The 14,546-nt window shown below is 39.2% G+C and overlaps 1 protein-coding gene across 1 annotated transcript in view; it reads right to left on the reverse strand.

Moving 5' to 3' along the window:
* LOC140936478 (elongator complex protein 1-like) overlaps positions 1 to 14,546 on the reverse strand; it is a 45,262-nt gene that overhangs the window by 1,982 nt on the left and 28,734 nt on the right. Inside the window, exons 21-37 of the mRNA XM_073385957.1 lie at positions 13,572 to 13,651; positions 13,035 to 13,091; positions 12,860 to 12,946; positions 11,414 to 11,499; positions 11,047 to 11,201; positions 10,294 to 10,417; positions 9,793 to 9,890; positions 9,314 to 9,377; positions 9,081 to 9,218; positions 7,975 to 8,036; positions 7,144 to 7,206; positions 5,546 to 5,606; positions 4,990 to 5,103; positions 4,619 to 4,727; positions 3,332 to 3,459; positions 2,622 to 2,785; positions 810 to 891 (exon numbers count right to left, since the gene is read on the reverse strand). Coding sequence (XP_073242058.1) covers positions 810 to 891; positions 2,622 to 2,785; positions 3,332 to 3,459; positions 4,619 to 4,727; positions 4,990 to 5,103; positions 5,546 to 5,606; positions 7,144 to 7,206; positions 7,975 to 8,036; positions 9,081 to 9,218; positions 9,314 to 9,377; positions 9,793 to 9,890; positions 10,294 to 10,417; positions 11,047 to 11,201; positions 11,414 to 11,499; positions 12,860 to 12,946; positions 13,035 to 13,091; positions 13,572 to 13,651 — 1,672 coding nt within the window. The remainder of the gene's footprint in view (positions 1 to 809; positions 892 to 2,621; positions 2,786 to 3,331; positions 3,460 to 4,618; positions 4,728 to 4,989; positions 5,104 to 5,545; positions 5,607 to 7,143; positions 7,207 to 7,974; positions 8,037 to 9,080; positions 9,219 to 9,313; positions 9,378 to 9,792; positions 9,891 to 10,293; positions 10,418 to 11,046; positions 11,202 to 11,413; positions 11,500 to 12,859; positions 12,947 to 13,034; positions 13,092 to 13,571; positions 13,652 to 14,546) is intronic.

Below are 14,546 nucleotides of genomic sequence, written 5' to 3' on the forward strand. Positions count from 1 at the left end.
ACGCCAAACTTTTCATGTAGTTTCTTCAATGTATTAGATTCGGCTCATGAAAGGTTCGGCGTCTGAACCGGGCCTCAGTCGTGCTTTAATCAGTATGTGACGGTAAAACCAGAGGAAAGGGTATTAAAAAGGCACGAATGAATTGAACGTTTAAAACTGTTTGAATTGTACACATTGTAGGTATCTTACTGATGAACGGTTATGACAGATATTCGTAGCAGCAACAATCGTTCAAAGTTACGGTCCCCTTTCAATTACATTTCACTCTGAGTTCTGCGATATTACAACAGCATAATTTTATCCTTTCGTAAATTTCAATGGTGGCCTCGGACTTTAAGTTCCAAAGTTTTACTGCAAATCTAAGTCACGATGGCATACATTTTTGCTCGTTAGCATACGAGTTAACCTATAGAAGATGTACCGTATATACCAATTAGGTTCAAATATCAAAAGAGCTGGTTACGTCATGCAGTTTGTGCAATTTTCAGCTCTTTGCAATCAGTAACATAGAAAATAGCAGCAATTAAAAACTGCATTATTATTGGGTGGCAAAATGATAATGAGCGCATACATTCTTTGTAAATTGTGCGGTTTTTCAAAACGAATTTCTCCGGAACTATTTTGTATATCGGGGTCAAATTTTCAGAGATAACTGAAATTGTTCTGCTGAAATTGTTCATTTTATTAGCTTCATTAGATAATGATAAGCCTATGCTAATGAGGCAAAAAATGTAAACGAGGATTCGCGTGTACTCCTTGGAAGAAACTTCTCCCTTTGAAGAGTAACGTGCGAACTAAAGAGGTAATACCTTTTGGCTTAAATGACGCACTGTTCTGGTCGCTCCTCAAAGCTGCAATGATACTGTTCACTGTGGCTCCTGGACCTGTCACCTTTCACAAGGAATATAAGCAAAAAATACGGAATTTTATTCCACTATCAGTTGCGTAAGAGTATTCTTTAAAAATATATACCTCTTCACGAGTTCAGGTCGGTCCGTACCTTACGTTATGGACCTTGACCAATCACAGCAAGGTGCGTGCAAAGTAAAAGTCAGTCGTGACTTGCGTGACGTGACTTTCTCAATGCCTGGCACGTTGCACACGCATGCTTGGAAAGAGGCTCACGTTTTCATGCGTTTTGGCTTGCACCAAATGACCTGTTGTCACTATAGGGCAATTTTCTAAAAAAACGAGTCCTGGCTGTAGTGAGTCTTTGTATTGGTGACAAGGCTTGCAGACCTGTTTATCTTTGGATAAGGTACTATACGGTGCAAGGTTATGGATGAACACTGATTAAGGATACGCATTTCTATTGGTCAAAGCGAAAAATACCATAATATCTATTTAATTTCCTTTTGGGTGTTGCTTCATGTAAACCCGACTTTTGCGATACCTTTTGCTCCTTGCACGATTTGCACGTTTGCTCACACTGCACGTGCAGTTCATGCAAAGAACGCTGAGAGATAATGCAAAAGTCAGGTTTACCTGAAGCGCTACCCACACGTCAGTTTAAAGAAGAGAAAGCTTTAGCAATGACGACGGCAACAGCAACGAGAACGTCAAAAAAGCAATAAGTTTAACAACCAAAACGACACCTCTGCACGTGCATCACACTTAACTGTACATTTCTTTGCCGTCAGTGCAACTCTGCACGTGCATCACGCCTTTTTGTACATTTCTTTCCCATCAATGCATGACTACGAAGTGAAACTTCCTAATTTCACGTTTTATGGAGGGCGTGAATCCAAGACAACGATTTTGTTTTTTTTTGAACGTAGATACAGTCCTTTAGAATCCAACTCCTGAAAAAATTGTCAACATTTTGAGAAATTTAAGGAATTGGAAAGAGAGAGGTAAAGTTTGAAGCAGAGCGAATTCACTTTTTGGGTGACGTTTTCGCCGCCGTTGTTACTGCACTACTAGGCTGATTTAGCAACAGAACGGGAACGTCAGTTGAAAACGGCGCGCGCAAATCAAACAACTGGCTTGACCAATCGCAGAGAGGCAAATTGAGCACCGGAAGTCGCGTTTAGTCCTTTCCCCGCGCTTTCCCTCTGTCAAATGACGTTCCCGTTCTGTTGCTAAATTAGCCTCCTATCTTGACCCCCCCCCCCCCCCCCCCCGGGAGGCGTACTCCCTTATATAAGCCATATAGGTATGTGCCGCTCCATCGGGTAGGGTTTTTTGCGCCGTTATGGTCTGAAAACGGGTATACACTTTGCCGATTTTGGTCTGGAATCGGGCATGGTCTTCAAGCGAACTACGGGAGTATAAGAACGTATTTATCGTTTCAATTCTGAATGAGTAAGAATGAAGGAGAAATGTGCGAATTCGAAATGCATTTGACGAATTTTTTTGTTTGCGCTCTAATCTAAGTAATGATAACATAATTTCTGCTTAAAGGCCAGGTCTGAAAACGGGTATGGAAAATTAAATTTTTTGGTCTGAAATACAGTTGACTCTCTCTTAACGGACACCTCTGTAAAACGGACTCTTAGAGTTGGTCCGTGCATTTCTTTACTCCCTTTATTTGACTCTCTATAAGACGGACATCTCTCTACGACGGACACTTAGTGCCGGTCCCAAAGGTGTCCGTCTTAGAGGGAGTTGACTGTACCAACCTGTGATATTCGAGCCTGGTTGACTGAGGCTTCCTCTGGCGGCCAAATTATATTCATAGATTGTTCTATCGTTGTGATAAGTCGTTGAAAGTTGGTCTGCAGGAGTCCAGCTTGCTCTTCATGATCAAATAACACCATCATTTTGAGTAACGAAGCTACGTCCTCTGCAAGTAAGCAAAGTAAAGCCCAAATAAGAAGGTAACGTGATTTCCTAAAGATTCGTCTTGAAAGAGGCCACGTAGCGTGGATCGCTGTTGAAAGTCAATTCGGAGCTTTTAAAAGCCGTTACTTAGTGCCTTTAAAGTGCATATCACCCCGAATTTGTTTAAAAAATGGAATTTTATTTTTGCTATGGGTTTTCTTTAACATGTTTGCTTAATAATTAGGTTGTGACTTTTTGGCCCTGGGGCCAGTGTTTTGAGGCGTTGTTCTAATTGTAAGAAAGACACTCAAATACTTAACAACAAATAATTCAAATACAACATAGCAGGATTAAAAACCCCAACTGACAGGAGGCAAGCAGTTGGCTATTTACAATCGTTGCCTAGGATCTGAACTCGAGACAAGCGAGAACAAATCCTGCTGGTGGCCAGAGCGGGACTCGGAAGCCAGGACCGCCGACTTACGAGTCCGACGCGCTGACCACTTAGCACGCTGCCTCTTTAAAAAGGAGAGAAGGGAAAAGGGAAGAAGCGGGAGTGAGTTCATACCGGTGGATTTATTTACGGATTGAATGATATCCGAAAGAGCTTTCATCAACGCGAAGTCCTCAAATCGGCTTCCTTCTTTCAAGCTGTATATCTTGCTTGCTGCCTTTCGACGGTTTTTTGAAGATCTCCTGTGATAGATAACAGGGAGCTTTAGCAACGGCGACGGCGACGGCAACGAGAATTTCAAAAAAGCAATGGGCTTATTAGGCAAAACAACAAATTTGCACGTGCATCATACTTTTCTTGAACATTTCTCTGCCGTCTCTGCACGACTACGACGTGAAAATACATAATTTCACGTTTAATGGAAACGCAAACCAGCGACGACGAATTTTTCTTTCTCTTCCTTAAATTTAGTGTGGTCCCCAAGAAATCAACTCCAGGAAAATTCGCCCACTTTTGACATTTTAAGCGAATTGGAACAAACGCGGAAAAAGTTTGAAAAAAACGCGAATTCCTTTTCAAAGGTTTAGCTGCCGTCGCCGTCTTCGGTGCTAACTCCCTAATAAGGTTTTGAGTACGACGCGATAAAGAGAAGCGCTTCGGCGAAACCTTAAAAACACATTTGGACGCAGGGTAGTGTTCGGTGACGGCGAAGATCTAATAATAATACGATAATAATATCAATTAATTTGTATTGGGTAAATATCAATTTAGAAAAAAATATCATCTGCGCATTACATAAATCCTACTTACAAATCCTATTAAAAAAATCTACATTTAAGAAAAAAAAAAAAAAAACATTCCTAGTACATGTCCTAATCCTAAAAATTCTAACCCAATGACTAATTATCCCTAAAATACTATTTACAATTCTGCTAAATAATATATAAAAATAATAATTCTAAAATTCTAAGAACAATGACTAACTCTTCCTTAAAATCCTATTTACAAATCCTAGTCAATAATCAAAATTTATAAATAATAATAATAATAATAATAATAATAATAATAATAATAATAATAATAATAATAATAATAATAATAATAAATTAGCTAGGAAGCGCCTTCTCAAATAAATGTGTTTTTTGCGCCTTTCAAAACCTATTACTGAAGATATATTTCTAATAAAAAAGGAGAAGATCCTTTCATAATTTTGGGGCAGCCATATAAAAAGATCCATCACTCAGCGTGGTAAAAGACTTGCAAGTTGGGTTGTTAAGAAGTATGAATACATTTCAACTTAAACAATATCCGCCCCCAGTTTCTTTAATAGATACAAGTTCGGAAATGTAACTCGGAGCGAGTCAAGAGCATTTCTTTGCAAAAGTCTTCACTGGTACCTACCCCGACGATCTCGACCCACGTGAACTGGTACTAGAAGCGTATTCTGAATTGTCTCCCACGCTGCTCGTGTCAGAGTAAAGATCTGTGTCATCTCGTGCCACTCCACTCTCTGTTAACGTAAACATAGACACAAAATGTTCTGTAAAACATCAATGCAGTGCAAGCCGGTTTCGCCTTCAGTTTTCATAGTGAAGGAACTCATTTATAGCCTGCGAACGCAGAAGTATTTCCAGTCGTCGCATCTCTGCACTCGAAAAGTAACGTTTGCAAACGTGACTTTTCAGGCGGAGAGAACGACGACCGGAAATATTAGCACGTCTGCTTCGCAGGCTACTCTTTTAAGGAGTGTATAAGGACAGTAAATGACATACCTTGGAATTCTATATTTTGTTTTTCTTTTATTTCTCTAACCACCTGTAGTCTCTTGGTGTATTTTTCAAATAACTCCTTCTGTTCTTCTATTGAGCTGATGTGGTGGTTATAAGCTACAAGGGAATAAAGCTGTGTAAGTTAAGAGCCAGGCAACAGTTGCAAGTTTAACGGTTTTAACATACTTTACGAGCACCAGCCAAACTTTCCGTGGCAAGTTAGCCTCATAAGTAGTCTCACTTTTTCTCCAGGGATGGTAGAGCGAGCAAAATGCTATCCGTAAGAAAAACAAGAGATTTCTCTCAATCTAATGGTAAGTTCGTGATTGCTTTGGTTTTACACTGCCACAATTTACGATTGGCTGAAAAATTTCGGGCCACTTTTTCAACCAATCCGATCAAAAGTAACTCTTAACCTATCCGGCGCACGCGCACTGACCGTCTTCCTAAACGGGTCAAATTTTCCTTTACAAATCACTATGTAATCCCGGTGGAAGCTAAATAACGCTGTTTGGATAAGCTAAAAGATAAGATAAATTTTCTAGAATACTGAACAAACCTTCCTCTAAGGCGCCTTTCAAGTGCGTCTCCAAGATATCTCTCCTTTTATGCTTATACATCTGAAAGAAATAAAAAAAAAAGCTTTGGTTAATTTTAGTCGAACATCGCTTAGCGAATGACAATCTTGAGAATTACTTTCACCCTAAAGCGCATTAGAGCAAACTTGCAAATAAGCGCCTCCCCCTCCTTTTCTACACTTTCTTTTCACATTAAGAATATTCACAAAGAACTGAGCCTTCTCGTCTCTTTTATATTAAATAGTTTTATCTTTGACTACCCCGGGAGACTACACTAAGTCCTCACCTGAGGGAAAACAGTATCCTGTTCGTTAAGTCAGTTCGGATTATTAGTCTGTCAAAGTACTTGCACTGTGCAGAGATATTTTATGTTGATTATCTTCTCTTTTGATTTTTGCCTTATTACCGCGCTCGTCACTATTTTGGCCGAAATTTTTAATAACGACGCTCGTTCGAGACGAGCTTTTTCCAAGTAGATATTTTTTATTTATTTATTCATTAAATTATTCTTTCATTCATTTGCATACAATCGCATAGATAGGAGGGACAGGGAATCCTCTAAAAAGTTAGGAATAATAGGATGAGAAGTCCAACAAGAGGTATTTTATGTAATATATCAAACATGAGATGCAGTGTTTCATCACCAGATGAAACACCGAGAAGAGAGTTGAAAATACGACGCGCAGCGGAGTATTTTTGACGAACTTCGAGGTGTTTCATCTGGTGATGAAACACTGTGTCGAATGTTTGATATTTCTTCTCAAACAAAATCATTTTTGAAGGAGAAATTAAGGATGCAAATACTAAGCAGTGTTTCATCCGATTTCCAAACACTCATTAAACATTAATTTCCTTTGTATTTTCTTAATGAATTATTAATGAGTTTGAGAAGAGCAAGGCATACACATGGTAACTTGAATTTCTTTGAGGTGGTAACGAGTCAGTTTCAGAGGTTAGGAGTGGTTTTGAGATTCAATTCAGAAATTTTTAAAGCTCTCTTGAATTTTCTTATATTCAAAGCTGAAGCTTATACTCAAAAGCAGCGAGTTCCACAGTTTTTTGACCTTGAAATAATATTTTGAATTTCTTTTAGGACGGAATCCATTAGGAAATTGAGTAATTTTAATTTTCAGAGGACAAAAACGTTGTACCAGAATAACTTCAAGCATATTGCATTCTAGTTTTACACTTTTCTAGGGCTATAAATGTAATAAGTTTTATGAAATAACTCCAAAGAAAAGTTTCTTATGGGAGCTGGAGAAACCCAAACTTCAAAAGCTTCAAATTTCACTAGATGAAATCTTACGCTTGACGATTTTACCTGTGTTTTCTCAATACACCTTTTTGCCTTGTTTTCTCCCGATAGCAAAATGATAAAACGTCTTACATTTGATAACTTGTTCCCGCCACTACGACATTCGCGCTAAAACTCGTAGTAGAATGACGACGGCTGTCCCGTTTTCCCGCCAATATAACGCTGCTTCACGCGTGAGCAATACTCATTGTGAAAATCTTGTACTCGTAGTCGTCTTCGTCTCAGAATCTAAAGCTCTCTAATGATATCACTGAGTGAACTTACCAATCTTAAGGCTTCCTCCCAATGCATCCCGTCAATAAGAACGGCAATGGCTTCCTCGGGGTCCTGAAAAATAACAGTCCAATCTACTTGGGCAAAGATAGCAAAATTTAGAGTATAAAGAAGACAAGACGGCCCGTCAACCATCGTATTGAGTAACGTTGTTAACGATTCCTTACATCAAACAACTGAACAAACAAACTTTATTTGGAGCGGGTAAACCTTGATAGTTCAAGATCTGATAAACCTTTGGTCCTTTAATTTTTGCCAAATAATTGGAGACCCTTTACAGATCAAATAGGATTTTGGAATGTTGGCTTTTGAGATGAGGAAAAAACAAAAGAACGCCACCTCCGCCACCCCCCCCCCCCACCCCCCTCCACTTCAAGAAAAATACTCTCGGGGGGAGGGGGGGGGGGCAGAGAAGGAAAATAACAACAAACTCAACCCACACTATATGGCGTCGATGCCTGGACTCGAACCAAGTCGACATCAGAAAGTTGAGCAAAAAAGTTTTTGGGCGACGCAAGTCAACTGAAAGTATTTTCTTTTTTGATATGCTTTGACGCTGCCATTTTTTTAGCTAACTGTTAAAGAGGCGATTTGCCCGGAAATTTGGGCAAAACCACGGCCCATGAACGCAAAACCTCCTTTTCCGGTTAGCGTGCGTCGCTCAAAAACGTCTTTGCTTAATTTCCCTAATGGTGGCAGGCATCCTTTTTTTCCCCCACGGATTTTATATTTAAATAAAGTCCGGCCATTGAAAAAACCTTGCGCAAAGAAATTCTTAACATCTATCTAACGACTGTTTCTTCTCTTACAAGTTCAATTTACCTGGGCATATTCCTCCAATACTCTGGAAGCTTCGAGAAACCGCTTGTGTCCTTTCAAATAACCTATTGTAAATGTAACAAGTTAAAACTCGCATAAAATAAGACACTCGACATGGGTGAGAGGAAACAAACCCAACGAGAAAACAAACTCAAAAAGTACTGGGAAAGGTTTCTTATTAACTAACGTAGGAGCACCAAAGTACAGGCACCGCCCTGCATGGATCATTAACATAGCTGTATTAAACTGTAGACTGTTCAGAACTTTATCGAAACGCTGGGAAATTCAAGTTTCAAATGGTGGGACCCTATGGGTGTTTCCCACGATAGCTCTTGATGAAACGATTTTAGAGTTTAAAGCGAAGATCGCATTGCCATTTTGATCAAGTTTTACAACGTCAGTCGTGTTAACTGACGAACAGAGAAATCTGTCAAAAATCTGCTGCACGTTTACGTCGTAGTCGTGCAGTGACGGTAAAGAAATGTATAAAAAGCGTGATTCACGTGGAAAGTTGTTGTTTTGCTAATTCTGGCGTTTACGTTGCCGTCGCTGTCACCGTTGCGTAAGCTCCCTATTATTTTCTCGTTTCCGTCGACGTGGTCGTGGTAGCTCGAGCTCGCAACAGGCGTTAAGAAGCAAAACAATTTTTGATATTATTACGAACATTTCCTTGAAAAGCCGACGATTTGATTAAAAAAAGCGCGACGAAAACAACGTACGCAGGTACCCATACAGAGAAGCTCAATAGACCTATTCGGCTAACTAATTGTTGTACCCAATTCAAACCCTTTGAGAATAAAACGATTTGTTTCAGGAATTTCCATATCATTTAAATGTGAACGCCACATTATAATGCAAATTCAATACACAACGAATCTTATCCCCGGGATTTTTGAATTGGGTACAACATTGAGTTAGCCGAATAGGTCTATAGCACCAACTACGTTTCTGAACAAACAAAGACCGTAAAATGAACTTTTTGACAAAACGTTTTTTTAAGTGTCGATAGAGTTTTGAAATGCTTTGGGTTTCAATAACTCTGACTGTGATCATTAAAAAGATAACCGGCTTAGCATTCTCATGAAACGGCACGCAGAGGCTGTTCATACCTGCCACAGATCTGGCCAATGAAATTACGTGTTCATCCGTATGACGTAAGAGAGAAGCCATGCAAAACACTTGTCTCCAGTTTCCGCTCTTTTGGAAAGACGACAACGCTTCTTCGTAAGATCCACATCGAGTAAACACTAAATAAAATATATAAAAACATAAAATAATAATGTACAAGGTAAAACTCACAACACCTCAAATCTTTTCAGAGAAGAAGTTAAAAGCAATATACCTAGCCCAGCTTCGTCGTGTCTCTTGTTTTCAAAAAGGTGCTCTCCATAAGCAATCGACAGCGCCTACACAGAAAACACCTGGCGTCAGTTAACATTAACGCTACTTTTCTACAAACAAATCCTCACCTCTTACTTGGAGAGGGTGGGCTGTTCTACCATACGATACGAAAACCTAAAACCACTTTGTGGAAAGAAGGGAACGTATAGAAATAGAAAGTCAGTCGCTGTCTTGTTCCTAGTTCTCTCTCGTGTTGGAGTTTCCTTGTTCCTATAAAGAAGCCACTGACTTACAATACCGTGATAAAAACAATTTAGCGTAAACGGGTACGAGACACCTCATATGGTTTGTTTGTGGTTTAAGACGGCGTTGTCAAGAAAACCGTGCTCTAGAACAGGATCTTTCAAATGTAGCTAAAAATAGGTCCAATAGTCCACTAAACCGTCTTAAGAGGCGAAATAAAAGGGTTAGCGTGCATACCCTGTACTGCTCACTAGATTTTGGGTAAAGCTTCAGTGCCTCCTTAAATAAACAGTGTTCCTTTACCACTGAGACGAGCTCCTCAAAATGTTCCGCACCTAAAATCATAATAATAAATAATAACTGTAATAATAATAATAATAATAATAATAATATTAACAACAACAACAACAACAACAAGAAAATTAAAAGTTTAACGCTTCATAAAAGCCCTAGTTCTCCACGCTTTCGTAAGAAACATGTTTTCTTTCGTTTTGTTGTGTCTTGTTTTTGTCTGCTAAACAAAAGGCACCTACTCGAAGCTTGGGTGGACAAAATACAGTGATTTGAATGAAATTGTCGTTGAGCCTCGACCTCATTTCTTTATGTTTGTTCACTGGGACGGAATATGGAAAAGTTGTATTTTTGTCTTGTTGTCTTCTCACTGTAACTCCGTAGTGCACACTATGCAATCTGTGCACAACATGGCACAGGCTATCCAGGAACGTTTTATTAACTTACTGCACAGACTCAGGTGACGAATGGCCTTGCTGTAGCGCTTCAGATACTTGTCGATCGTGTATCTCTGGAAATTCGTCTCCAATTTTCGAAGATTATTTAGAAACGGGAGATACTCTTTTGGATCCTGAAAAGGTCAAGGATAACAAAAATGACAAAAAATAATGTTTTCGAGTTCACAACGAATTATCCTTGTCGCGCTCCAACGAAATCGCCCTCTACGCAGGCTCAGCAAGAACCCATTTTCCAGACGAGTGTAGTACAGATATCTACGATTCCTATGTTAAGTCTTTCACAAAAACTTGATGTAGAGATCGCCGGCCTGGGAATCTCAAAAGTTTACCTTGGCGACAAGAAGGCACTGTGCAGTAAATGTGCATATTTATAAACTAGCGCTTCAGCCTTTTTTAAAGTAGCACCCTTCTTGAGTGAAGAGGGGAAAAGGATGCTCTACCTTAATCACGTCAAGCCTTTGAAGTCGCCGAAACCCGAACCGTTGGACTAGTCAATCTTGTTTTCCCTCGTCAAACTGGTTTTTCGAGTATGAGCTTCCGTTCATTGACAAACCAGTGGTCATAACTGAGCCCGCTGTACTAAGCGCACAGCTGTTAGGCCTGGGTTCAAAACTGTATCCCAGCAACAAGCAGCACATGCTCAACAAAGATCTTACTCGATTCATGTCGATTCTTTCATCGAGCAAGTGAAAAAAAGGGCTCTGTTAGCAGGGTACACACTCACTGATCCCAATGCCTTTACCTTTTGTGACTTTTCGGCGACCATAAGAACCAACTCGAAGTCGTACATTCCAAGTGCTACGTCATACATTTGATTGACGTCTACAAGAAACAGCACGTATTTAAGGGCCTCCTCAGACGTCACAGGGTCAAGTGCCGCTGAGGTGACGGGATTGGCTGAAATGAAATGAAACACGAAACTTTAGATTTGACTTAAGATCACGATTGTGAGGACTTCGTTCTTTACGACAACTTGCTCGTGAATTGAAACTACCGTCGAGTGAGACTTTTAAAATTCTGTGTTATACGTCATAAAAAAAAAGGCAAAAGACAAGTTTTCGTGATTGTATAGTTTACCTTAGTCTGCAATGTCATCCGTCTAAGTTTACCTTTCAAATCCTTGATAATGGAAAGAACCTTTTCTAGCGCCGGATTTGTTTTCTTGACGTACGTCGTTAAGATGGAAAGAAGGTACCTACAGAAAATATGAAAAAAATATATATTAAAAAGTTGTATTTAGCGAAAATATTGTAAAACGTAACACATCATTGCAGATTAAAGAGCAACAGATCTGTATGGAATTCACCATTGTAAATGGCCACAGAGAACCCAGCTGCTGAAACCACTTCAAGGCTCTTTGACTCAAAGTTACGTTTCATAAATTGGCAAAACTCAAATTAAGTAAATACTCTGGCCTATCTTAAAAAGCGAATTAGGTTCTGAAACCCAATCGAAAGCAGTCACGAAATAACGTTCGCCTCATAATTACTTATATCCTCAGTAGTGCACTGGTACAAGCTTGCAATCGAGGCTAACTTGGAGAAAATTTTAACAGCTACAAATATTTTCACTTGAAAAGATTACGTCACATTTCACATTAGACCCGACCTGACCCGTCCCCAGTGTTCTCTATTTGGATACGGGAATCACGCGCGGGGGACAGGACGCCAGAAGCATGACCGAAGGGAGCGCGAGGGGTGATGGGAAGGAGGAAAAGGAAAGGGAGACTCTCCCATTGTTCTTCCTTCCCATCACTCCTCGCGCTCCCCTTGAAAGCGCTTCTCTCGTTTATATTAATAATTCTTGGTTTTCATATGAAGTTACCAAAATTCAAAACTAAAGAATAATCGATCCTCCTGAGTTTTTAATTTCATGAAGTGTTGAAGCAGCTAAAAACTTATATTTTCACAATTTTTTTACTTTAAAGGGTTCTTCGTTTTGTAATAGAGTACGCTTAAATTTCTAACCAGTTTTGTGTGACACGGTATTTACGTGGCGGCCGAGAGAACTGTCATGTTAGTAGGTTGAAAAATGACTTATTCTGAGGGATTTTGCCATCTGAACAGTCCTTGTATTTCGAAGAGTATCACTTTAATGTTAATGAGTTTCTCGAGGCGGAATGAATTGCTGGTCAAGAATGAAGACATTTCTCTCCTCTGGGAACTAAACTATATTTTCATGTAAATTATTCGAGAAAAAATTCTATCGTATTGACCCCCAACATGCCTACCTTGTCACGTGGTTGCAAACCAAAAAATTCACAGCCGTCATGTTGGTACCCCTCAAAGGGCTCCATATAAAGCTCTGTAAATTTATCTAAAACAATTCTCCGAATATCTCACATATGAAAAATTGCACAGACCTAAAACTTAGTGGCGATGTTCTTCTTTTATTTGCCAGATTCTGGACTTTATATATTGTTTTATATTTTATTTTCGATGGGGTGACAGTGAAAACTGGTAATAGGCTACAAGCTAAAGCCAGTTCTCTATCGGGAATACCAATAATATGGTAATCTTTAACCTTTCTTACGATGGAATTCAGTTTTAACATACTTGTTGTGTCCGGCGGTTTCTAATGTAAGACGTAACGCGTCACAGACGCGATCAACTTTACTGTTCTCTGAAGCAGGCTCCAGCAACCTGTTGAAATTAAAAAGCAATATCGTTACACCGCAATTCAAGGAAAGTGAAACCCTCAAGAGATCTACGACAATAACAAAAAACTTACGTCCGTCTTGGTTCCGAATAATAGTCAGCATACATCGTTGCAGTTACATCTTCCTCCCTTCAAAACGAGAAAAAAAGAAACAGACAATATAAATAAATAAAGTGAGGCAATACTTTAGTTCGATTTGTAACACCAGTAACATCGAGGGCAGGAGACGGCCGCGTGAACCCCAGTTTCTCCTGAAAGTGGGTCTTTCCTTAAAAGAAAAAAAAAAACCTCTCGGAAGCCACCTTTCAAAACCCTCCACGGTTATGAAACCCTCCAGGAGAATTTTGCAACTAACCACAAGTGGGTCATCCGTAAAACAAGTCACAAATGAAAACCGCAATACTTCGCTACATTAGTTAACTTTCACACTGAGCCACTAACGATCTTGTACATATTGTTAAGCGCTTTAGAATGTTTTAATAGTTAAAGCGCTATATTAAATGTAATAAATTATTATTATTATTTACTGAATGTATCACACGCTTCTCTCGTATTAAGTAAAAAAAAATGTACAGATGACAGAGAGGAAAAAATAATAATTGTACTCACTTGAGGTCAGTAAGAAATAAGTTTATAAAGTTCACAGATTCCACCTGGCTTATAAATGTCCCCAGATTATCTAGGAAGAGCTGTCGGATGAAGCGAAGAAGAAAAAAAAAACAAGTTTTTAAGTTTTAAAGAAAACTTAGGCCTAGGTTAAACGTCGAACATTCCATGAGACGAACCAAACTCTAATTTGGGTCGAACTAAATTAATAATAATAATAAAGGTTTATTAAAAATCACAAACTAGTACCTAAAGGTAAATTACATTGTGTTAACAAAATAAGGCAAAAGGTTTACAATTTCTTATTCTGGGACAGGGTTACAATAATGCCTCTATAAAACAGTTAAAATACCTGGTCACTGATGTTAAACAATACTATACACTAATGCTAAATATCACACTATGGTACTGACGTTACAGTAAAAGGGGCGCTGAAGTTCTACTGATGAAAGTGCAAGTTTACATGCGAGAGCGGAGAAAAAGCTACGTTAATATGTTTTAGTACGGCACTTTGGTAGGGCTGAGTTGTTACTACAGCGCAAATATTTTGGTTAGGCACCGGACCGCGCGGTGGTGGGATGTGTAATGTGTTCTCCTCGTTTGTTTGAATGTAGGTTGCATTTGTTTTTTCCTTTTATCGGTTTTCATCGAGCCAGACGGACGTTTCTACACGTGTGTATTTTTGTCGTTACTTTTGTTCGCGTTTTCTGTATTTCGTCGTTTCCTAGTGTTAGTGTAACTTTTTTGTTTTATTTTCGTCTTTTGTATTTTTATCCAGAAACCATGTTTATCGTAAAGTTGGTTTCACGAGTTTGAATTAAAGGTTGTGGTTTTGGCGGGTACATTAGTTTAAACACGTGCCTGTGTCTCCATGGAATACGAAGCCAATGCAGTTAGCGACGAAGTGGTTGGTCCTCGTGGTCAAGAAGCCAGACATGTGCAAGAAAGTACCCAACTGAAAAGAACTAGAGCTGGTTT

The sequence above is a fragment of the Porites lutea genome, chromosome 5 (assembly GCF_958299795.1).
Source record: "Porites lutea chromosome 5, jaPorLute2.1, whole genome shotgun sequence".
NCBI classification, from domain to species: Eukaryota; Metazoa; Cnidaria; class Anthozoa; order Scleractinia; family Poritidae; genus Porites; species Porites lutea.